Source organism: Crocuta crocuta, unplaced genomic scaffold (genome assembly GCF_008692635.1).
Source record: "Crocuta crocuta isolate KB4526 unplaced genomic scaffold, BGI_CrCroc_1.0 scaffold92, whole genome shotgun sequence".
Lineage (NCBI taxonomy): Eukaryota > Metazoa > Chordata > Mammalia > Carnivora > Hyaenidae > Crocuta > Crocuta crocuta.
Genome location: NW_027528804.1, coordinates 5,314,403 through 5,340,533, shown reverse-complemented (window position 1 = coordinate 5,340,533; position 26,131 = coordinate 5,314,403). Strand labels below are relative to the sequence as shown.

General features: G+C 40.3%; 1 protein-coding gene across 6 annotated transcripts in view; it reads right to left on the bottom strand.

Moving 5' to 3' along the window:
• NPNT (nephronectin) overlaps positions 1-25,754 on the bottom strand; it is an 83,318-nt gene extending 57,564 nt beyond the window's left edge. The window contains exons 1-3 of one of the 6 annotated variants that reach the window (XM_077755781.1): positions 25,106-25,754; positions 22,579-22,679; positions 6,969-7,019 (exon numbers count right to left, since the gene is read on the bottom strand). In XM_077755781.1, coding sequence (XP_077611907.1) covers positions 6,969-7,019; positions 22,579-22,679; positions 25,106-25,176 — 223 coding nt within the window. In that variant the 5' untranslated portion in view covers positions 25,177-25,754. The remainder of the gene's footprint in view (positions 1-6,968; positions 7,020-22,578; positions 22,680-25,105) is intronic. The other 5 variants (XM_077755779.1, XM_077755775.1, XM_077755778.1 and 2 more) reach the window with 5 other exon arrangements.
• Between the last annotated feature and the right edge of the window lie 377 nt (positions 25,755-26,131).

The window sequence follows — 26,131 nt, the reverse complement described above, 5'->3', positions numbered from 1 at the left end:
TAAATTAAAGGATAACGAAAGGGAATGCCACTAGATGTACTATGTGATCCTTGATTGGCTCTGAATGCAAAAGGAAAAAAATCAATAAAAATCATTGAGATAATTGGAAAAATCTAAACTGCTTATTACAGGATAGTATTGTATCTATGTTAAATTTAAAGATGATGATGATAGTGTGGTTTGTAGGTAAAGGTCCTTGTTCTCAGGAGATGGATGCTGAAATATTTCGGCATGAAGTGCCATTATGTCCCCAAGGTACTTTCAAATGGTTTAGTTAGAGAGCGAAAAAAATGTACAATATGTTAATAATCATAGAAGAAGAATATATAGGTGTTGGCTGTTATTATACTTTCAAAACTCTTCTCTGGAGTTGAAAATTTTCAAATACAAAAATGAGAGAAATTTATTAACACCAATAGAATAATATGCACATCTTGACAAATAGTATTACTTAACTTGTGAACCAATGTTCACTCACCAGTGCACTCTTTTGAAGGGTTTGGGAGTACAGGTGCTGGAGTTAGACCCCTGGGGTCCCAGCTCTACCACTTAGGAAATGTATGACCCATGCAGATCACCCAGCTTCTCTCTGCTATAAAATGCAGATCATAGGTTGAACCAGACACAGTTGCCAGAATTCCCATTTTTTACTGAATAGTAAACCCACAAAGATGCATGTGGAACTTGTCCATACAGTTGCTGGGACAGTCAACTGAGAAAAATCCAAATAAAGTGCTTAGGACAGTACCCATCTCACAGTAAGAGCTCAATAAGATGGTAGTTATAATGAAGGTTAAGGATGACAAAGAGAAAAGGCTCCAGTGTCTGAGATACTGTATTAAGAACAGAGGGAATACAGGGCTCTGTGTTGACAACTTAAGAGCCTGAAGCCTGCTTCAGATTCTGTGTCTCCCTCTCTCCATGCTCCACCCCCACTCATGCTCTTTGTCTCAAAAAATAAACACTAAAAAAGAAAAAAGAAAGAAAATACTTATATTTGTTTTAACTGAGGAGATGATGCTGTAATTTTGAGGTTTAGTGAGCTAGCATCGCAAAAGGCCAGAAAACTTTACCATTATCATTTCTTTCAGCAATCAGAATTCCTATGTTTAAAAGAGTCACTGACATAGTTAAGTATCCTACTCTATGTTTCCACTCAGGTAATGTTTCACGGTTTGTTTCATGGGTTTGAGTCCCATATTGGGCTCCACGCTGCTGGTGTAGAATCTGCTTGGAATTCTCTCTCTCACTCCCTCTCTCTCCCTCTCTCTCTCTCTCCCCACCCCCCACTGCCCCTCCCTTACTCATTCTCTCTTACTATCACTCTCTCAAAATAGATGAATAAACTTTAAGAAAAGTCATTGATATATAATGAATTGAGCCATCTATTTACTATTTTTTAAAAAATGGAATCACTTTTGTGACTGTGCATAGACTTTTTTTGTACAAAGCTTTTGTACTGTTTTTTTTTTTTTTAAATATTAGTTCATTTACTCTTCCAAATTTCTTGGAGNATGGAATCACTTTTGTGACTGTGCATAGACTTTTTTTGTACAAAGCTTTTGTACTGTTTTTTTTTTTAAATATTAGTTCATTTACTCTTCCAAATTTATTGAATGAAAAACCTTAAACAGAAATTCAGAAACAGCCTAATTGACCACCGATGAAGGATTGGGTAAATACGTGATGGCATAGTGGTCTTTCTGCCTCCAGAACCATGGACTTCAATCCAGGTCTGATGTACCACTAGAGAGACCTCTCCAACCCATGATTTCACCATAATTCTCCTTACACTCACCTACTCACCAACTTCTCATCATGTTTACCTAGCTCACTGTAGTAGTTCAAACTCCAACACTACATTTCTGATTTGACCCCTGCTTCCGCCACCAGCCTCATCTGCAATCACATCCACAAAACTAGCAACTAATTGCAGTTTCCAGAAAACAACATACTCTGATACTTCCATTCTTTTCCACACAACGTCCTTCTTTCCATTGTCTGCTGGACCAATATCTATTCAGGCTTCAATACTCCTCAGATTAAACATTACCATCTCCAAGATTTGCTTTAGACCCTCATTCTGAGTCTGGAGCCCTTCTCAGTGTTTTCATAAGCCTCTGTGCATAACTCTATCATAAGTTATTTATATATCATTAGTTAGTTTTCTCATCTAGTTCCATTAGACTTTGAGCTCTTTAAATACACAATACCTTCTCTGAAATAGCATACGGTCTCCTAACAAAGATGGATATGACAGGTGTACAAGATGTTAAGAGAATACAGAAAAAAAGGAATTTCTCTGTAAAGAGGGAGGGGTAGCAAAAACTGTCAGGAAAATCTTACAAGAGGAAGTGTGAACTGAATCTTAAAGGATGAGTAGGAATTCACCACATGGATGGGTGAAGTGCCTTTCATGCAGAGCAAGCAGCATAAGAAAATCCAGAGATACATGAGGCAGCAGACAGTCTGGAAATACAATAGCGGTCCACTCTGACAGTGCCTATATAGTGGAAAATAGCCCTTCAAAGTTAAGGCAGTTGTCAGCCTGGAGGGCCTTCTACTCAAAGAATCAGGAATCCATCCATAATTGCAAACAATCAGAGGATTGTAAACAACAGATGCTACAATGAGACTATATTTTATGTGTTTTCACTTTCTTTTTGGAACCTTAACAAAGAGTGAAGATCTACAATATGTAACAAGGTCATAAGATAGGCAAATTCAATATATTCATTTTCCCAGTAATTGTCCTTCCTGAAAACCATACTCTGGTTAAGATTATGTCCTGTGTATCTTTTTGTCCCTTGTATACAGAGGTGTCTGGTCCTTATACCTTCACAAGGGTGCCGAGCTGAGCTGAACTGGACAATACACGGTGGAAATTACCGCACTGGATATAGAAATGTATAAGATGCAGACAGTAGCTTCTTGGAACTAACAGTCTGGCAGAATGAATGACACAGATCCACACACAACCACAGGTCAGGGTGGTATGAGACAGGCTCCAGGCACACGTTACACTAAATGCACAGAAAGAAAAGGAGCCTTCCCACTGCTGAGGTAAGGAAGGCAGAGAAGAGAAGGTAGCATCTAAGCTAGAAATTGAGGCAGGGCTGGTTTTCAGTATGTTTTTGAAGAAAACAAGAATTAAGAAAGAATACAAACTTCCAAAATAAGCATGGCCATTTATTTCTAACAATGGTTCACTTTTAGCAAATTGAATATTTGCTTGGAATTAGGAGTCACTGTGATGTAAAACAGAAAAAGCCAACCAAAAAGGGGAAAAAAGGATATAACAATTGTACAAGGTGATTTTTTTTCCCCAGCCAAAACTAAAAAATGGTTTTCAAAAACTTAAAACTAGATAACATTTCAGCCAACATGTAACGTACTATTTTCCTTCTCCTACATTCTTCATACACCATTTAAGTTGACCCTCTATGGACACAGTAGTGAAGATTGTCAATGCTGACAGAAGAAGCCAGCGGAGGGGAGGGAAGCTTTGTGTAGGACTCTGGTGACGAGATCATCAAATCACAGCCTGGGCCCTGCTCAGATCTCTCCACTGAGCTCCAGATTTGGAGTCCAATCGCATACCACCCCCTCTACTGCAAAGTCTCACCAAACCCTCCAAACACAGCACATTGAACAAGGACGTCATCATCTGCACTTTCCTCAATGTTCTCTAGGTCATGGAGTAACACACCAGAAACGGGCATCATCCTTGATTCCATCTTCTGCATTCCTCACAACCAGCCAACATCAGCCACCATTTTACTGAATGTGAATTAACATGCGCCAGTTACTGAGCCAAGTGCTTTGTAAGTATTTTTTCATTTGATCCTCATAAAAATTTATGAGGTAGGGCTCTTACCTATACTTTGGCAAAAAAGATGCGATTATTCAGAGAGGTGAAGTAGGTTTCTGAAAAACACAGCTCATAGTGGTGGCAGCTGCCACACAACCAGTGCGTGTCTGCAAAGCCCCAGCTCCTCACCATTGTACTAATGCTACATGCCTCTCCCTCCCTTTTAAAAACTATCTTTCAATCCCAAGCCTTCTCTGTGTTCTCACCACCACTAACGATAAAACCTAATTGCTCACCAAATTTACCGTAATAGCCTCTAATCCTGAACCTCAAATGGCTGTTCTCTAAATTGCCAATCAGGAAAACATTCAGAAACTAGCCCCAGAACCTCAAATACCTATAGAGGCCCCCCAGACATTTGCCCTGAAGGAGTAAGTCACGTGGCAAAATAGAGTACATGCTTTTCCCAAACAGGACAGCCACTATGGAACCCCAGTCCACCGATTCCCTACAGCAATACACATCTTCTGACTTTTCAACAAAGCCTGATGCTGATATCTATTATTCTTGTGAAACACTGGCAACTATTTCAAGAAATGTTAAAATACTCTGTCAGGGAAACCAAATTCAACTGTATGCTAGATCTGACCTATTAGCACAGCTCATAACCTCTGAAATATAAATCTGACTATGTAATTTCCTTGCTTAACATCATTACAATGCTCCATTACAACTTTGGGACAAAGGCTATAATCTAAGACAACATCAGAGGCCTTCCATGAATCAGTCCATTGCTACTTCTCCCACTGCATCTCTTATCTGATGGCCTTCAAACACATACCCTGATGCCAGAGTAAGGTGGTTACATTTCCTAGAAGGTGGTTTCTAAAGCTTCAATGCATTTTTCTGTCTGATCATGATAACCTTACTTACCCTCAGGATTTAGTGAGGCCACCACTCCATTACTCCTGGGCTGGGAGCCTGACCCCTGAGATATGCTTTTGCTGTACCTTATATCAAAACATACCTCTCACCCAGTATTGTCCTAATATGTGCACCTTCAACACTGACAATGAACAACATGGATGCCTAGAGCTTCATTTTATTGGAATGATATCTGTAGTAGACATCAAGCAGGTTAGTATTCAGTGTAGATCTGTACAATGAATGAATCAATTAAATACCACCCAGTCCATAAAATCTTCCTGGATTATCTCCAGCAAGAAGTGTCTCTTCCTCTGAACAACCTCAACTCCTTGTCCCTCTTTCCTACTTTAGAATCCTAGCAGGAATAAGAGATAATCATCTTACCAAATTACCTCCTCACAAACAAGAGTATGTTTTACTAATCTTCTATGTCTCCCAGCACCTAACTTAGCTCCTTGCTTCTGGTAAGTTCTCAAATGTTTGTCAAATAAATCACAGTAACTCTAAATGTAATTCTACAATTGAATTCTAGTTTCTTCCAGTTCCATTTCCTTTGGTTAGCTAGCCAAATCCATACTCCACTCTGAGGTTTGCAAATGGATTATTATTAGAGACGTGGGAAAGAAATGGTTCAGAAACACAGGCAGTTATTTGATGAAACTTTTATTTTAGAAATGAATAATGTGAGAAATCTACTTTCAAAAGATGGGCATAAAAACAAACATATTTAAAAATATGCTAATCCACAGATATTAGGAAGGACCCTAGTCAAACACTAGGGTGTTCAAAGTATTCTATATATTGTTATATACTGCGTTCTCTATATATTTTATATCCTGACCACACGCAAATAATAGCAAACATTTACCAAGAAATTTTCTGTATGAGGCACCCATAGCCAGTGACAATTTTGCAATGTCACTTTCCTAAAGATTAGGAAATTGTGGCTCAGAGAAGTTAAATAAAAAGTCTACTATCTTATAGTTGGTAAGTCACAGGAATAGGTCCTGAACCTAGGTCTGTTGGTGACAAAGCCCACATTCTACAGTTGAATCTTGAACAACATGGGGGTTAGGGGTGCTAACCCCCTTGCACTCAAAAATCTACATATAACTTTTGACTTCCCCAAAACTTAACTACCGATAGCCCATTTTCGACTGGAAGCCTTACCGATAGCAGTTGATTAACACATATTTTATGCTATATATATTAACATGCTGTATTCTTACAGTAAAGCAAGCTAGGGAAAAGAAAATGTTATTAAGAAAGTAAGGAGAATACATTTATAGTACTGTACTGTATTTGTTTAAAAAATCCATGCATTCAAACCTCTATTGTTCAAGGCTCAACTGTACTTTCTCCTGCACTGCTTCCTTAACCTAAGCCATAGCTCTGCTAGTTAAACCTATTAACTCTTATTAACTATAAAATACACACCTTGTGATTTTTTTTAAGTCTCCCTGAACAAAGAAATTCTTTAACTTTTACTTCTAGCACTATCAATTTTTCCTCCAAATGTTTTTTATTAAAATTGTCTTCTTAAAAACACTTTCTATGAAATGTGATAGTATCTTTATCTATTGGTTTAAAGTACATTGCCTTCTGGGCCCCAATTCCACTAAAGAGAATTTCACCTATTTGACCAAAATTTTCCACTAAAGTGTCATAAGGGTGATTTGTTGAGTGACATTATTCACTTCCAAAAATATTTTAAATGAGGAAACCTTTTTTGTACCAAAACAATAACATGAATACTGTTAGGTCCTAATACAACATCTTTTATATGTTATACAATAAAAATATTTCTTACCTGAATTCTTCCATGGAGAATTAATGAATATGAGATACAATTCCCTCAGGTTAATGATAGGCTGGTGTTAGTAATTTCATTTGGTGGACTTTTTTTTGGCTTCTTTAAGTATTAAAAATATAAACTGTCCTTTAAGTTAGAATGGAGGTCAATTTATTAGATTCATAAGACAGGAGAAAAGAATTATAAACTGAAAGGGAAAAGTTTAATGTAATAACTAACATAAAATATACTTACATAATTATGAACAGAATAAGCATATCTCTAAAAAAAATATAGTCTTCCCCAAAAAAGGCAACTCAAAATCACAGCTAAGGTTAATTTTTATTGATAGCTTTTACTGTAAAGTTATTACTTAGAGGTTATGCCTTTCAAGACATAGATTAGCCAAAATTATTTCAAGAAATATGTTCATCTAACCTTTGAGCTGGCACCTTATCCTGGCTATTCTCTGCCTTAAGACGTAGAAAGCTGCAAAACAAATGTCCAAAAAAAGAAATTCCAGATCTTTTCTCTGTAAGGAGGCTGGACTTGGGTATTTAGCAACTTGTTACATTCCCGGAGACTTACACATATTCAACTCTCAGTGCTTTTCTGAAACAAAAAAAAATCTAGGACATGTTTAAAATAGTAATATTTTAGTCACCATTTTGTCATTAAAAAACATTTTGTAACAAAAATATTAACCAAGTGAAGTTGTGCTATTCTTTCACAGTCCAAATTCTAAATTAGAAGATTTCAGACCGCTGATAGCACTGTACCTTCCAATCCAATTTTTCATTTTCAGAATATTAATTTTTGGTCCCAAGAGACAGTATCCTTTTATTTAATGAGTGTTGGACAAAATATCTGAAAAAAATTAAAACTGTGAATCAATTAGTAACCAAGGCTGATAGTTTTTACATTGATAGATCTTTACTTACCTGTTTCTTACATAGTTTGTGTTCCCTTCTCTCTCCAACTTTGGGAGGAAATATTAAGGTTTGTTTTTTCTTTCCTTCCACAGCATTTTCTTCTTGCATGGCTGCTTTGGTTGTCAATAGCAACAAGAATTACCGTGAAAGCTCAGCCATTTCACTTGAAGATACATAAATAACCCGGTTTAATGAAAGTAAACGGAAGAAACTTGAAACAATACTAATAATGGTTAGAGTTTGACCAGCCTAGAGGTACTAGAGGTAAGGGAAGAGAGGATTTATTACTTCTCTGTGGATTAATGCCTTCCCTCTTTAAGGCATATTATCAAGGCACAAAACATTCACTTTAACTTTTGATTTGTGTACTTATTTGCATAAATTAAAATTAAGTGAATGGAGCCTTTTGGGGGAAGATCAGATGAAAAATATTCCAAGCCCAATTTGACACAATTAAAGTACTAATTTAACTATTGATCCAGAATGATTGTTCTATATTTTTAAAGGCACATATTGTTTTTCATACATGTATGTGTGTACACACACACACACACATATACATACATATATGTATATCTGTATACACATATCTGCTTGTTAGAGATGTTTTTCATATTGGTTAGGTTCATAATAAATTAGTGTTTTGTATCTTATTGCTGATGTTAACTTTAAAAGAACTCACCATATCTTGATGTTGATACATTTCTTAAGACAGAATAATGAAATATATCAGGTACAATCTTAGCAAAAGGCTGAAAATAAACCAAAGCATAAATTGCAAATTACATTCTGGATCATATATTAAGGACAATTGTTTATGCCTATGGTTATGTACTGTAAGGGAAAAGTATAAAAGGATACCGTTTCTTTAATGCTCTTTAATTGCCAATTGTGAATAATCAAATTTATCGAGAAAAATCTATTAAATGATTTTAAATAAAGGTAAACAATAAAGAATAGCAAACATCATTACTTTCTAACTCGTTATATTAGTACGAAGCAGCCAAACAGTTCTGTATAGTTTACTTTCGTCTTTTAGTATCTTGAAGTTGGGTCACATTTCTCCTACTTTATATAAGTCAGCCTTGACACATATAGATTTAGTAAAATGTATGGTATTGATTTGTATATCCATTACATAAGACTTCTAGCATGAGATTTTAGTCCATGTTTTAAAATTTACATTTTCAAAACTATACAAAACTGCATTTTAGGTCAAAGCAATGTTAAACCCAGAGTAGATTATTTCCAGGAAGTTTCTAAGGTTTAGTGTCTACTGATGCATAAGGAAATTTTCACAAGCAACTGTTGCCATAATTTTTGTGAAAGCTGCCAAAATTAAATGCCCTATGTGTATTTTTTGTGATATAAACCCCACTGTGAGAAGCACTAAAATAGGATTCATTAGCAGCACACAGTATGGAAATATCTGTCCCCATCTTCTCCTGCTAATCTGTTCCTCCACAGCCATTGTAAAACAGCCACAGTAGCAAATACACGCAACGTGACAGCAAAGCCACTCTTTGCTGCAGCAGAGCCAGTTTATGAGTCTAGAACTGTTTCCTGTGACCTCCCCAAGAACCACTGCTTCATTTCATCTGAGTGTTCATACTATGAACTCTGTTGAGGGTTCTCAGTGATATGAGGCATGGTTAAAAATAATAAGCACTCTGATGATTTTATGAAATTATGACTAACATAATCCAGAGAAACTAAACTATCCGGAAATTAGTTTTTCTTGCCTGCAAAACATAGGTTTACAGATATGAAGTCAATCCTAGCTTTTGAACATTAAAAAAAAAATGACGGATAAGAAACCTATGGAACTGAGCCCATCTATTTTCCAATAAGTATGCCTATTTTCTAGTGTTGAGTTTACTGTAAATTTAATTATAAAATGCACAAATGCTAGGTCGAGCATAACCTTAGAAAAGGAAATAATGAAATACCCCAGACTAAGGCTGATAAAATTACCACATGACCCTGACAGGAGGCACACAGCCTCTTAAGCAAAGAGCACATTTTTTTCAGGTGACAAATGCCAGGTACATGCATGAAAGGAAAAGGTTCTCCCTGACACTGTACTTTGACCTCTCAACCCTAATGTACAGCTAGAAAAAGTAGTAACTCTAAAAATATCTCTATACCTTAACCTTAAATTTCACATTACATTTCTCATTGTCAAAAAAGTTTATATATTAGCCTGGCAAACTCTATTCATAGACAACTATCCAACACTGGATGTTTAAAACACCACCATCCAGGACAACAGATCCATGAATAGCACATTTTGAGTAACTTGGATGATCCCAACTTTCAGCCCACTACTTTATAAGAATTAGAGCTACAGAATTCATCAGAATGCAACAGAAAATTAGAGAAGAGAACATTTAACAAAGCTACAAATCATCTCTTTATATTTTTCTCCCAATTCCCCCAGTGGTTTCAGAAAAACCATTTCTGCCTTAGTTGGGAAAAGAAACTCTACATGGGAATGTCTTAATTCTTGGCCATTCACAGATACCAAGATCTGATGAATCTTTTAACTCACTGATGATTTTAAAACTCAACCCAAGGGACAAAGGACCTTAAACCATCATTATCTATGTGAAACACCGTGAAATCTTTATATAACCGTATTGAACAAGAGACAATTTATCCACTAGAAGCTATTACCATAGTAGGTGTATATAATACAAAAGCAACTCTAGGCACCCATGCATGTTTTAAAAAAATACAATTACAGTATGAGCTGCAATTTGTGTTTATCTATTTACTATTTGTGGGCATGCAAACATTTGACTAAGTACCTACAAATCTTAACACTGAATTAAATTTGGTAGGAGGTACCAAAGGCTTTAGAAAAATATTTCGGATGACAAGAAGCTTCTATTTGTCTATGGATGTCTATCTATGGAGTTAATTTCTGTAAATGTCGTAACACATCCCTTTGACCATTTAGGGACCTCTCCTAGACACAGAGTTTGAGAACTCTATGAAAATAAGGCTAAAGATTTTGAGGACAGAAACACGGTTTTTGGCAAAGTAGGCATAAATCCAGAAATATCCAATTGTTTCTTCCTTTGTGTACATCAGTACAAATTTAAGCCATGATGACATATTTCCTAAAAATTCCCCATAAATCAATAATATCTACAAAAGGCAACCCTAATCTTGTGACTTGATGATGCTACAATAGGAAAGCATGCCAGTTCTGGAGAATTCATATCATTAATCCGCAGAATGGTTAAAAAGATACAGACCAAATGAAATGTTCAGTTTTAAAATTTAATTGACTCTAGGGGCACCTGGGTAGCTCAGTCGGTTGGGCATCCAACTCTTGATTCTGGCTCAGGTCATGATCTCATGGGTTGGCTGGGCTCAGCCCTGACAGTGCAGAGCCTCCTTCAGATCCTCTTTCTCTCTGTCTCTCTCTGCCCCTCCCCTGCATGCACTTGCCACAGGGGCATGCGGTCTCTCTCAAAATAAACTCTTAAAAAATAAATAAAATTTAATTGACTCTAGATTATCCACATGCAAATAACTAATGGCAAAATGACTCTCTCCTGACACCTGGTACCTACCAAGGAGGTCTCTCCAGCCTCCAGTCAATGTATGGCAGAAAATAAGGGTTTCTAATTAAATAGAACTAGAAAAAAAATGTTTTCTTCCTCCAAAATCAACCACTATATTCTAAAGCTAAGAAACTGGTTTGCCTATGCATATCTTTTCCCCTCCGTAATAACACGTTCACTTAACACAGTTTCATCAGACTAGGTTATACCAAAATTCTTGAAAAATCTATGAAAGAAAATTGAATGAACACAAATATCTGTTGCTCTTTTATGACACATAATAAAACCCGATCCTATCTGGGCTTCAATGTTAACGTATTCCTTCATGCTGGCTTTATTAGTTATTTTATTAGAAATTCTATTATGACCATAATTATCTACTTATGCACTATTATTAAGTGACGAAAGCAGAAAAGTTCAAAGCTATGGAGTGTTAAAATGGAAAATTTCTTTAATCTGATATTATTTAACTGAGCCCTACAGTTAGTAACAAATCAATTTAATCAATTTTTAGTAATTAGGTATACATTTTGCAACTAGTTTGCTCTGGTAGAGCCTCAAGGATGCACTGGCAATTGCATTATGCCTATGCTACTAATATTTTTCTATGGTTGTAGTTATTGATCTCACTTTGAAATGTTTTCAAGCCAAATTATTTTAGCTGCATTCTATGATCTTTGAGAACCGATCATTTATTTGTTCCCATGAAAAAAAAGAGGTCTTGGCCCTAGCAATGTAGACTCCTTAGCTCCCTTCTAGGTTGACTGACACGGGTAACAATTCTCAGACAGGTTAGAGTCTTGGTTGGTACTGACCTCTGAGGAAAGGCATTCAAAGCTCCTTTCTCTGCTTCTCCCGAGGAGATGGGGTACTGACTGGATTGGTGCCCTCTCAAGCCACATACTGAGCTTTTTTTCCTTGAGAGAGAGATTCTCTGAGGACCTGTGTGCACCACGGTTCTAGGCTCCATCGCCCCCTGGGGTTTGAGGCCTGCAGGAGAATCCATTCTTTCTCAGACCCCAGTGAAAAGGAGTTAAGTTTGATTGAGTCTAGTTAGGAACATGAAGAGTACTTACCACACATTCCACTTTGAGTCTATTCAGGCCTAAGTGGCTTACTTACAGCAGCCCTTCATGAGATCCAGGGAAACTGGGATAACAACTAAGGGTCATTTGGGCTCCTCTGCACACCCATATCAATCAAGAGCTTTGGGGAAATGAGAACTGGTCAAGGAGTTTGGTGTTCCTGGGTTCTCTGGCTCTATTTCATTTAACAGCTCATGTAGGTTAAATGATGCCTGGAAGCAATGTTTGTGCCTCATCTTTTATCCCAAGCCATAATTGCTTAGAAATGAATAAAACCATAGCAAAATGATGATGAGCTTTTGTGCTGATATCCAAGAATACAAAAGTGAGTCATGCGAAATTGATCAAAAAAATTCTCCCACTGATTTATTTGCAGAACCCCTTTATACTGGTTGATAGGAGACCTCTATCTGCACTCCATTTACAATGCCTCTGGATACCAATTCTATAAACTGTTGACTGATCTTAAATGGGGCGCCTGGGTGGCTCAGTCGATTAAGCATCTGACTTCGGTTCAGGTCATGATCTCACGGTTCATGGGTTTGAGCCCCGCATCAGGCTCTGTGCTGACAGCTCAGCGCCTGGAGCCTGTTTCGGATTCTGTACCTCCCTCTCTCTCTGACCCTCCCTTGCTCATGCTGTCTCTCTCTCTCTCTCTCTCAGAAATAAATAAAACATTTAAAAAATTAAAAAAAAAATAAAATAGGAAGGAAGGAAACAAGGAAGGGGAGAGAGGGAGAGGGAGAGAGCAAGCGAGCAAGCGAGCAAACAAGCAAGCAGTACAGAGTAGACTTTAATAACACAGCCAACTTCAGGACACTGTTAGAGATCCTAAGTTGAAACTGTCTTTTCTAACCTGGAATTGTCCTTTAAGGCCTAAAGAGTTTACAAATCACAGCTATTCTGGGCTCGATTGAGTTGAGATATCAGAAACTAAGTATGTAGATAATGCTTCTTAAACTTCCCCTGAACTGTGCTTTTAGAGTAAAAGCCTCATCTTAGTTCAGAGGATCTTCTAGGAAATAGCTTTATAAAACCATCACCAGATGCACCTGGGTGGCTCGGTCAGTTGAGAGACTCTACGTCTTGATTATGGCTCAGGTCATAATCTCGCAGTTTCTGAGATCAAGCCCTGTGTTAGGCTCTGTGCTGACAGTGTGGAGCTTCCTTGGGATTTTCTCTTTCTCTCTCTCTCAAAATAAATAAACATTAAAAAAAACTTGCCAGTTTCATGATAGAAATGTTTCTATGGCCCCTTCCACTCCACCATTTACTGCTACTCTGTGAAGGACCACATGAATGTCTTATTTCAGAACTACATGTGGGAAAAGCCATAATTTCCCACAAATAACTGGTCTAATTTTCCCCTAACAAACATCATGAATTATATGAGCAATACCTTTCTTTTTCCTTTGGCTACCAGAAGCTAAGAGCCAAATTATAAGACATATTTAGGACTCAAGTCTTACATATCTACATTTTATTTTTTTATTTATGTTTAAAAATTTTTAACTTTTTTTTTTTGAGAGAGAGAGAGAGACAGAGCAAGAGTGGGGGAGTGGCAGAGGGAGAGGGAGAAAGAATCTGAAGCAGGCTTCAGGCTCTGAGCTGTCAGCACAGAGCATGACATGGGGCTCAAAGTCACTGAGCTGATGTCGGTCGGATGCTCAACTAACTAAGTCACCCAACCTGGGTGCCCCTTACATACGTACATTTTAATAACTCTCCTGCCAACAACTTATCTTTTATCCTTTGTTTTCTTCCCCTAGCCCTTGTTAATTCTGTTATTCTGTTTATTGCATGCTTTCCTGGAAGCTATCTTCATATCCTTCCCCAAATAAGGTAGAACATAAACAAATAGAAACAAAGAAACCAATTTTATTATCTTTTAAACTATCTTCTAAGGAATCAAAAATAAGAAGTGGCTAAAAAGAAGGTTTCCACTGTGTAATATTATCCATGATTTAATCTCCTGTAAATTACATATTTTTATCAGATAATTTATAAAAGTAAAATGAGAGTTCTTCAGTTACTATACTTACATTAAGTGTAGGATGTCCCTGTAACTCTCCCACATCTAAATGTATGTAACAGTGATGACAAATATGAAAAGACACTGACTGTAGCACATTTCATAAAGCCAAAATACTGAAAATCACTTAAACGTGCATAAATAGGGATTTTTAAGTTACTTAGGTACACCCATATAATGGTATACTGTACAGCTTTTTAGAAGAATGAGTCCTGCTTATATGAACTGATAAGGACTAATCTCCAAAACGTAATATATGAAAAAAGAAGATACAGAATAGTTCTAACTTTGTGCTATCAATTTATGAACAAAGATAATTTTTGCAAATGCTTAGAAATCTCTGCAATTATCACTAAGAAACAGTTCCTGGGGGGTGGAACTAGGTGTCAGAAAAACAAGGAAGTTAGAAAGGCTTATACCTTCACTACCCTCTCCCTGACTTCGAGCCTTCTAATTTTTTACTTCGGCATGCATTTAATTTTTAAAATAAATTATTTAAGTTTATAATTAAGATAAATGTTAGAATAACTAATAGAAAAGTTACACCTCTATGATTTTAAAGTCACTTTTTAAACGTATTTTGATACCAATATTTTAATATTCCCTGAAAATCTCTTTATTACAGGTGTCCCCCAAAAGCTTTATTCAGATATCAAAACTCTACATAATCCTAACAATAAAAAAGAAAATTCTATACATAGTGATAAAAATTATGACTGACAATGAATTAAGTAATTCCTAGAAGAATGTATAAATCTTTCCTACAAGTAAAAAGGACCTCACATCCATGAAAAATATACAACTGATAGGAAAGATGCCAGGTGGAAATCCTGGCAAATGGACAACCTCAATCCATCCTCACAATATCAGCCGGTTGTCTCGGGTCCAAGGAGAAACAGATGAAAACGGGGGACAAAGGGACCTTCACTAACTTACCAGAGAGGTTTGGGGGGGGAAGGAGGGATCAGAGTACCCTAGAATCAAACAACAGATCAGGTTCTGGATATGGAATTGCCAGAGCCTTAGGTCAGCAGTGCTATCCAGTCTTTTCCATTTCCTCCTTACTACCAAGTAAGAAACCAGTGACCAACTGGTCAAAACTATGAACGCATATGCAGAAAATACTAGAACACACCCAAAACAATATTCTTCATTGTATACTCAAGGTTACTTATTTTAGAACTGTTTGTGTTAGTAGAAGATCAGAATCAACACAAATGTTCATCAGGAAGAAACTGATTAATAAATTACGGTAGAGCCAAGTAACAGAATATTACAAATCCATAAAAAAAAAAAAAGTGAGCGGCTTCTTCATGTGATAAAGAAAGCTTTCCAAGATATATTGTTAAGGAAAAGCAAGGTACAGAACAATGTATACAATATGCCTTTCATTTGTACAAAACAGGTGGGGGAGACAAGATATAGGAATTTGCCCCAAAATATATGACATCTTTTGAAAGGTACACAAAAGCTGATAACATTCATTGCTCTTGAGGAGGGATATTTGAAAAAATAAACGCATTTTTCTTTGACAAAATAAATATTTTTAGAAGACTGATGGGGAAAAAAAATGTTTAACCTGCATCAAACTAGTGGAAAAGGGGTGAAACTACCTGTGTGGGGTGGTGAGGAAGGAGGGCGGGTAATGAGGATTAGGCTATCAGAACCTTCCTCTCCTTCCCTTTCATCTCCAGCATGATGAAGGCCCAGCCCCTGTGACAGCTATCCTTCTTTACTCACTGAGGGGTGCTGCATGGAATCCCTCAACATCACTGGATTATCGCTTTAAAAGCGTTCAGTTGATTCAAAGGACTCAAAATGCATAGAACATGAATTCTACACATAAAATGCACCCTTCAAAAATGCTGTTCATAACATTGGCTATAACAGGGAATGAGAGAAGAAAAACACACCTATATTTTTTCCAAAGCTTATCTAAAAGTTTTCGAGCAGAAACACAGTGTTGTTTCACGGGCCAGAAGTGCCCCCTTGGTACCAGTGTGTACGAGTCTATGCAGTCGGAAGCAGCACATCGCTGTAGCAGCAGACCTAGCAGTGGACCGACCATGCAGCAATCAGAGTGCTTCCCTTTACGTGGCCGGACGTCTCAGCTTGGGAGGTACTAACATTTCTAATCCATAAAGGTTAAGGCCTTCCCAGATTAACTTTATGAGGAGATCTCAGGATATTAGTATATCTTAAAAATATTGTATAAAGATCAGAAAAGAATGAAGAAACAAAAGTCATTTCTGGGAAACTTAACTTTCAAGACTCCATATACTCAAAAACTACCTGTTTGAAAAGGTCAGACTTCTTCAACACGGATTTTAGTTTGGAATCTGCATTCCAAGACCACTTGAAGTTACCCAGAGTACATGGTGTTCTTAAATAACCTTTTCATGGAAAGTGGTCGTTGAATAATCTTAAACAAAAACTTCACTTCCTGAGGGTTTGGAGATGCAGGTTCCGTGCTGAGTAGTTATAAGATTGTCCACTGAATTGCTTTTATTTCTACCTCAAAAAACAAACAAACAAAACCCCAAAAAACAAGAACCAGAATCTGCATTCCTACCCCCAAAATCGAGAGGAAGCTAACAGTTTTAAGACAGTGAAGTGTGCCCAGCTCCATTAAACTGGCCCCAGGACCTGCTGGCCATCTTCAACACAGCTCGCACCAGAGATGCCCAGTTACTCCTGCACGTAGGACTGGATGGGCTTATCTTTCACGTTCAATGGAGGTTGCCACAGTTGTTGACTAAAAATGGAAAGGCATTCACTAGGAATAACCTCTCTTTAGGGGAACACGATGTATGGCCTTCAAAGCCAATTTCAGTATTCCTCACTTACTCTTGATTATTTCAAAGAAAAATGTTCAAAACCTAAATAATCAAAGAAAGGTGTAATCTATAGAATTATGTGCTAGGGACAGGAAACCAGTATAGGAAACAAAACTTAGTAAATCATGTTCCATTTCAAGTTTCTGAACCCAGATACAAGTAATGAATGAAATATGAGATTTAAATGTTTCACTTACTAAATCAAAATCTCTGCTAAAACTAATAACCTTTTCACTTGAAATACAGAAAGATTTTAACAATTTGCTCCTCAGTCTTTCAGGTGCTCCACAATCCTTAGCCAGTAATATATATGATTCAGCAAAATGATTTAACGACTCCAAAATTGTTTCAGAATAAATTACTGTTTCTTGGTCCCTATGTTACACTAACCTATAAATTTATTTAACGCTGATAATTCAAAAGTTTCACTTTCTAGGACAATTGTACAGTTTTGGCCTTTACTAACCTCAGGGAGGAGGTGGGAGGAAATGAGGTTTAGAACTAATAGAGCAAAATCAACCCCTAGATAGGTTTTATATCATTCCAAAAACCTTCAGAGAAACCTAATAAAACATCTGCATTTTGCTTTGTTTTAAGGAAAAAATGATTAAAAAAACACCCGAATTCATGTAATTTCCTTCAGAAACCACAAAATGCTCCATGATCGCCAAAGAACTCAGAAACTGATGATCTTTGTCGAAACTTGGAGCTTGTACTTTGAATTTTTCTTCACACCTCTGAAGAGTGCTTTCAACAGAAACCCTGTCATTGCTGTGTATATAGCCAAATACCTAAGTAAAGTAAACCAAAAGACAACCACATAGAAATACAATATTTGGATCCTCTATACTCTTTCTGCCCTAAGGAAGCTCTCAGATGGAGTTCAGAGCTGCAATGCATCTGAGAAATCCACTTGTAAAATAAAAAGATGCAGCTGAGAAAAGTTAACCAGCTAAGCAGGTATAAAAGTCAGAGATACTCAAGCGGCCCAAACCATCCGGTGCTCTCAGGTAAGAGCTGGTTCAAAAGCATACCCATTTGTTTTACATAAAATACACAACCCCTTAAAAATCTTTTGTACAGAGATCTCTACCTGGTGGAAGAAATTGTTGAAATCATTAAAACGAAGCACACCATTAATATGATGGGGAAGCGAAGGAACAGATTAACTACAGAACAAGAAAGAAGTATTTTGTGACAATCTGAGTAATTAAGGTGCTGTGCGCTGTAAATATAGAACTACACGTGTGTTGTGATTAAGAAAATTTACCTTTACCATAAAGAGCCACAATCAATAGTTGATATAGATAAAACCCAAGACAATTAAAAATCAAGTTTTGAATCCTCAATATGTAGATAGCTGTTTAAGGGTGAAGAACGGAGGTAGGTGGAGGGATAGGTTAAATAGGTGATAGGGATTTAAGGGTGAAGAACGGAGGTAGGTGGAGGGATAGGTTAAATAGGTGATAGGGATTAAGGAGTGCACTTGTGATGACCACCGGGTATAGTATGGAAGGGCTGAATCACTATATTATACACCTGAAATATTATACTGTATGTTAACCGGAATTTAAATAAAACCTTTTTAGAAAGAATATAAAACAAAGAATCAAAGGATAGAAAGAAGGCAAGGGTGTGCCCTCAAAAAGAGCTATGAAAACACGACCTGCCTGTTTCTGGACTGGGTCTTACTTTCCACAGACAGGCAGAAGTCCTGGGATAGAATGTCAGGTGGCACAGGCAGGAAGCAGGAAGACAGCTCCCTTGCCTGTCTGGGAGGCATCCTTCCTTCCTCGGTCCCTGCAGGAAGGATGAAAAGCGTCCCTGACTGAAGCTTGGTGGCTAGACACTGTGACCTGGGGCAGAGACTGAGCACCACTAGCACCTGCAAAGTCAACTGGCCTCTCCAAACAAGTCCATGTAAAGGGAAGTAGCAAGTGAACATGAAAAGCAGCATGTTCTAGGTAAATACATATATCTGACTCACATGAATAGAGCCAAAATGTCTTACACATGCTCAACCAAATGGATTAAACACTAAAGGGTCACTGAACTAGAGAGTGAGAGCTGATAAACATAACGAGGGCATGGCTTCCCGGCAGTGCCCCCCGCCCCCCCCAACTTCCACACATCTTCTAAGGGATAAGTTGGGAGGTTCCGTGTCTAGGTAAGAATAATTCCCTTTTCCTTTGCTGTGCTAATTTGAAGGAAAATTCCTAAGTGAATCATTCAGAAACACAAGAATCAAGGGACCTTTGATAAGCAAAGGAGAATGGTCCTCATGAGTAAGGATTCTGAAATTATCTAAAAATCAGAAAGGCAAACGCATTTTTCACAGTAAATTTCCCAGAAGCTCGTTGGAAGTTTTATAGGTAATCCATTGCCAAGTACAAGTGTTAAAGAACAGCAAGGCACTTTTTCCTTGAATAAATGTAGTGACAAAAGCTTTTAATTTTTTTTAATTAAAGTTTTATTTAATTTAATTTATTTTATTTAATTAGTTTTTTAAAAAACTAATCAGAAGTTTTCTGTGTGTCCCCAGCAAGTGCCTCTTTGGTGCTCTTCTTCCTACTTTGAGCTGACCTCTGGCCCCCACATTCCTCTACCTGTTTATAGCAAAACAAAGATGGGGGAACTCTAGGCTGACAAGAGACATTTGGACCATCTGAGATTCTGAAAAAACAAAACACACAAGGAAACATCCAACTTTGAACTCATGTTTTTACAACTCTGCCATCTACAATATTAATGGTAAAGATCCATCTGGCCCTTTTTAATTGAAAGGCTTTTTATTTTATTGTATCACTGAAAATCTTAGAATCATTTTTTAAATTTTGGCAGTATAAATGCAAAAATACATTTATCATGCTTAGAAAACAAAGAATCTGACAGCCTGGATATGTCCCATCATACAACACTGTTTGAATAGCAGTATTTCTTTATACCTCTTTACTTTCATCAAACACATATACAGTGTTTACTCTGTGCCAGGAACTCTTTTAAGTGCTTTACAAATAACTCACTTACACCTCATGTATGGTCCTATGAGGTATTGTACTCTTTTATATCCATTTTAGAGATGAGGAAAAGAAAGCACTGAGAGGTCGAATCACTTGCTCAAGGTCACACAGCTAACAAGCAGTGGAACTGAAATTTAAATCCACGCAGTCTAGCTCCAGAGTCCATGTTCCTTCCCCTCCATTACGCTGCCTCTCAAACTTCCACCATTTCTACGTTAAGATAAGCTGTGATTTGTGCAGAATCATTTTATACATTTTTATAACATTATCATTTCAATAACTGACCCATGTCATTGTAGCAACTACCGCACATTAAGGAATAGGAAGAAAGAAAAAATAAATACCATTAAATACTACACTTCACCACTTTACATTCTGTTAGAAATAAAATGAAGGTAAAGAAAATACTAAAATGGTGCCTCATTTCTGCTGGGAAAAATACTCTGCTAGAAACTTCCTCACGTTTAAATTCAGTAATGCCACTGTAACTTTGCAAGGTCTTTACACTCAAATTCAGAGTCAACAAGCTGGTGTATACTAGAGAAAACTTAATTACGTGTAAAAAGACAGAACAGCTCTTAGAAGCTCTTTCTGGGGAATTCCACAGTTGATGAACCTCTAAGAGACAGAGGAATTTTCTCCTTGGAATTCTTTTAGCACATCTGGCAGAGTGCACAGGCCTCCCCCGCCTCTGCCTGCAGGGACGGTGTGCTCCCCCATGCTCAGGACCCTCTGCCAGAAAGGCCTTGTCCTCCGTAGGGCTGGGGGATCCCACACACCCCAAAGCACTTCAACATTCACTTTGCGGGTGTCCTGCCAATTAAGGCAGCAAAGGAGGAAATTACCTCCATTCCCGCAAAGAAACTACTCATTTTTTATTTGGGGAATGTGTGTGGTGCTGGTCCTCTCTTCACCCTTTGATTATCAAAAACTGATCACTCTTCAAATTCCACACCTGTGTCCTCCAGCTGTGCAAATACTTGACACTGTGGTATAAAGGGCAGAAGACTATTCTGCCAGGTATCATTCTTCTTTTTGAACCATCTTCCCTTAAAAAACAACTAACCAGTCAAGGGGCGCCTGGATGGCTCAGTTGGTTAAGCGTCCGACTTCTGCTCGGGTCATGATCTTGTGGTTCTTATGGTCAAGCCCCACCTTAGGCTCTGTGCTGACAGCTCAGAGACTGGAGCCTACTCCAGATTCTATGTATTCCTCTCTCTCTGTACCCTTCCCGCCCCTACTCGTGCTCTGTCTCTAAAAATTGAATATGTTAAAAAAAACTTAAAAACAACCAGCTAGTCAGGCACAGCAGCTTTGCCTAGTTCTTTCGTTCACTGGAAACTGTAGTTAGCATCATCTCCCTTTATAAAAAGATGCAATGGCCCAACTGTGCAAAAAGTCTTACATGGCTTTTGCAGTGGCTTGCATGTAACAGACAAACACTAGTCCCCCTTTACCTTTCCATCTCCACCCAGAGATGTCAGCCTGTGACTCTTACTCTCCCTCCTCCTCTGCAAAATGAAGGGCAGATATCATGCATACCAAGGGCATTTCTCAAAGATGGAAAGAGCTGTGGGACCTCTTAGCTTTCCTGAGCTTCCTTCCTGCACGAATATGCATTCATTCCTCCCGTTGCCAAACATGTGTAAAGCATGTTCTGCCCTGTCCAGCTCCAGCCTTCCTCACTTCACTTTCTGGTCCTCTCAACATCTTTCTCATGAGCACTGGAATATGAGGAATACAACTGTGTTCCCATTATCTCACCAGACATGCCAACCTAGCATGATGCGCCAGAAATTTACTTGATCATTTGTGGAATTCCTTGTGGGGGAAGTAGCATACAATTTTGAGATCCCAACACAGTTGCTGGGAACCAATTTCTCAAATTTCTATGATGTGGCTCTAATTTCTACCATGAAAATGTCCATAGAAAAGGTAAAAAAAAAAAAAAAATCAGTGCTCTGATTTGACACTTGTTCAATGATGTTGACTGCTTATAGAAAATAAAAACGATGCTTTTTCAGAGGTGTAATAACTTTTTCAGGGGTATAATAACTGGGTGCAATAACTTTTTTAGAGGTGTAATAACAGATTACAGTGGGTGGTCCACTAAGAACAGTCAATACAATCTCACTTTAAAAAAAAAGCTTTACAAATGGGCTACTTTCCACAACAGGTATGGTAAGAATTTTATTAGTGCTAGAAGGTTCAGAGTCTGTTTAGTGTAAATACAGTCTAGACTTATTATCTTACCCCTATCTCAGAGTCTGGAGCACAGAAAAGAAAAAGCCTGATGAGAAAACAGGAGCTGGGGCTCCTGGGGACAAATGGTACAGTAAGCATCATAGGTGGCTCTTCTGTGAATGACAAAGCTGTCCCCTTGCTACATACCGTTGGCTCTGGTTGAAAAGAGGCAGGATAAAGAGTCAGGAACTGAAAACTCCCGTGTCAGAACCACACCACCAAGCCTTGCTAAGTAATGAGCCCACTGATGTGCAGTGAAGCCACGAATCATGGTGGAAAGCCACACCCCACAGGGAGTTGAAGTTCCCAGAGAGGATACTCACGCTGACACTGTCCCCAGGACCGGCGGGCCCAGCCCCAGCAGCAGTCAATCCTCCCACCATACCGACACAGGCCAATGGACGACACAATTTGCCTGGGCCACCTAACAAACAGAAAGATTCAAAATAAATAAAGATACTTTTGAAATTAAAATTGATTTCCTCTGTTAATTATTTTTAAAAAAGAATTTAGCGGCACCTGGGTGGCTCAGTCGGTTAAGCGCTGGACTTTGGATCAGGTCATGATCTGTTTGTGGGTTCGAGCCCCACGTCGGGCCCTGTGCTGACAGAGCCTGGATGGAGCCTACTTCGGATTCTATCTCTCTCTCTCTCTCTCTCTCTCTGACCCTCCCCTGCTCACGCTGTCCCTCTCTCTCTCTCTCTCAGAACTAAATAAAACATTTAAATAAAAAATAATTTAAATCACACCCACCAATCTACTATGAACTCCTTCATGCCGGCAGAAATTTAAGGATAAAACTCAGGAAAATAGTTCTGCTGTGATCTAGTTCCAAATTTCAGACAGTTAAACACATACACATATGCTACACACAGGAGTATGGTGAAAGGGAGGGGAAGCTCCTATCTTAGATGGAAATAGCATCAGTGAAAACCAAGCATTCTCAAGGCTCACACTCACAGGGTGGTTTCTGGAGTTTGAAATAAAACAGATTCCTCAAAGACCCACACCTGTTACCTGGGGGAAGCCCAGTTTTGACTGATTTATCATAAACTGAAAAGTATTAAATAAAACGACATGTCAAAGCAGAAAGAAAAAATCTGCCTTATATTTTCTGCCTTGGAAAGGGGAAGATGTGGAAAGGGGCAGAAAGATGGGAGTTTCTCAAAATCAAATGAAACAGAATCTCCCCTTTGAGATAGGACGCTGGCAGAAAATGTTCCCAGGAAAGAAAGTATTAGAAAAAAAAAGTCTAAATAAAACCAAGAAGAGTTTAAAGTGTAGCTAACATCTCAAGTGTCCTTGTGGTTTGAAACTTTCCTGCATCAACAATTCCTGTTATCTTCCTCACTAATGTAAATAAGGACTCAAAGTATTCCATTTCAAGGATACCAATTTATCCACCAGGTTCCACTTTGACGCCTTATTTGGTATATCGTTTCTTTGTTTAGATTCACACCTGACTTTATAATCCCAGAGGATCAATATTTTAATTGGCTGTTTTAAAATGAAGGCTACCTTAAAATCTTAGCAAAACCATGTGATGTATTTCTTATTGCAAATGTGTGTGCCACAAATGCACAGCACGTGGGCAAAGAATTGCTTTCATAAAATAAAAGAGCCTCTGGCCGCTACCCACATTTTCGTAAACACTCCTAATCTTTTCAATTCCCGTTTCTTTTATCTCCCTTTATGCCTGCAAGCACAAAGCACCCAAATAACCCCCAACTTTCTATTTCCTCCGACCAGGTGGTAAACAAGGGGTTGCTCTTCTAAGCGCTCCACTGGTTCCCCTCGGTTCCTGTTCCCCTCCAGGTACACGAAAGCCAATCAATCGTGGAATTGATTCGTTCCAAGATTACAAGGGAAACAGGTGCGGCTGTCTTTAGGGCTGCTCGGAGGGCATCCTGGCGGGGTCGGGGCGGGTGAGCAGGCTCTGAAAGAGGAAGACTGGATGGCGGTGTGACCCAGGTTAAAATCTCTCCCGGCTGCTCCAGCCTGGTTTGTGCACCAGCGGCAGCGCTCGGCGTTCGGGGCGGGTCTGGTCTATAATTGCACGGAGGTGGGGGTATCCAAGCACGCCCTCCTGACCGACCGACGCACACAAACACACACACTCGCCAGAGCCGATCCCGCGGCTGCGGAGAGAGCGCGCCGCGCGCCGCCGCCAGGGGGGCGGCTGAGTGACAGCGGCGACGGCGCCCAGGGTTGTTGGAACCTGTCAGAGCACGCTGCACGCCAGGCTTGCCCGAGGTCTCGGGAGCGGTGGGTGCGTGCGTACACAGACACGAACACACACGGAGCGCTCCCCGCCTTTCGGTCCTTATTTTGAGTCCTCCTCCCTCAAGAACACCAAGCGCGGAGGCAAACGGGTCGTCCCTGGAAGGCCGTTCGCTTCCTCGCCCCCCACCCTTTGCGTGAGCGGCCCTGACAGCTTCAAGCCGGGATCTGGCCCGGCCACCTGGAAGTTTCCCCACGGAAGGGCCGTCCACGTCACAAGCCAGAGTTTGCTGACCAAAGGCGTCCCGCGCATCACCTCGGCTTAGGAGGCTAGCCCGCGCGCTCCGAGCCCCGGTTCTGAACCTCCTCCCCTAGGTCCTGACACCCGAGGCGGGAGCCGCGGCTGGGCTCCGGGACTCGCAGGGGGCGCCCTCCCCGGCCTCGGGCGGCCACCGGTCGCGAGAGCGGTTCGACGGCTCTCCTCCCGCCGATGCCGCGCGGTGGCCCAACTTCTGGCCGGGGAGACTCCTCTCTGGCCTCGCAACCCGCCGGGGCGAGAGGACCCCAGCCCCGCGAGAGCGAACTTGGCGCTAGAAGGAGGAGAAGAGGGGGTCGCGAGGCCCAACCCACCTCACGTCGAACTCGGCGGCCGCCTGTAGGTAGAGCGAGGAGCCGAGCACCAGCGCCAGGAGGAAATCCATGTCGGGCGGCGAATGCACGGCTGCGCGCGAGGAACAGGTTGGGGGTGCCGGGCGCGGAGGAGAGAGGCGCGCTCGTCCCCTCGGCTCCAAGGGAGGAGCTGCGGGCGCCGCGGCGACTGCTGCAGCTGTCGGAAGAGAGCGGCGCGGCGAGCAGCCCGAGCAGGTCTGCGGCGAGGCGCCGGGAGCCCCCTCTGCCTCCCTCCCCGCGAGGGGAGGTGCTGCAGGGGGAGCTGCGCCGCCCGCGGGGAGGGGCGCAGGGGGCGGAGGGGGGCGCGCGTGCGCTCGCCTCGCAGCCCTCCCAGCCGGGGGCCGGGGATTGAGGGCGCTTGGCCCCTCGGCGGAGAGCTCGGGAGCTGGAGCGCTTAGGGAAGCGGCGTCTCTTGAGGGCCAGCCAAGTGGGGCGAGCGCCAGGCTGCGAGGAAAGTTGCAAGCCCGGCCTGGGCGAGGGAGGGAGCGCCGGGCGCTCCGCAGGGAAGGGTGAGCCGAGGAGGGAAAGGACCCGCGGCGTAGGTGCGCGCTCCGCGGGTCCGCCCGAACAGGTGGTGACCGCAGGGACAAGCAGCGGCTTCCGCGGGCGGCGGAGAAGCCCGAGACCGGAGACGTTGGTGGGGCTGGAGCTGAGCAGCGTCTGCAGTTAGTGAAACCACAGCACGACTGCACGACTTGGACAAATTAGCAAAGGCAAACTCCGGGAGTTTGCTTCTCCCGCAGAGTTGGCAGAGGCATATTTTTTTATTTTGTAACCAACCGAAAGAAATGTTTGGCTCTCCAGTCGAGTTTGGTAGAAGAAACGTGCAGGCTGTTTTCTGTCTCTGCCAGCTCGACTTCGAGCACGTTAGGACGATAGCAAAGGCTGACCCCGCCAGGGGCACGTGCAGGCCAGAGCGGGAGGGCCGTTACTACTTAGCCTGCGGTGCCTGATCGGGGGGAGAGCTTGTAGAAACCATTTTAACAA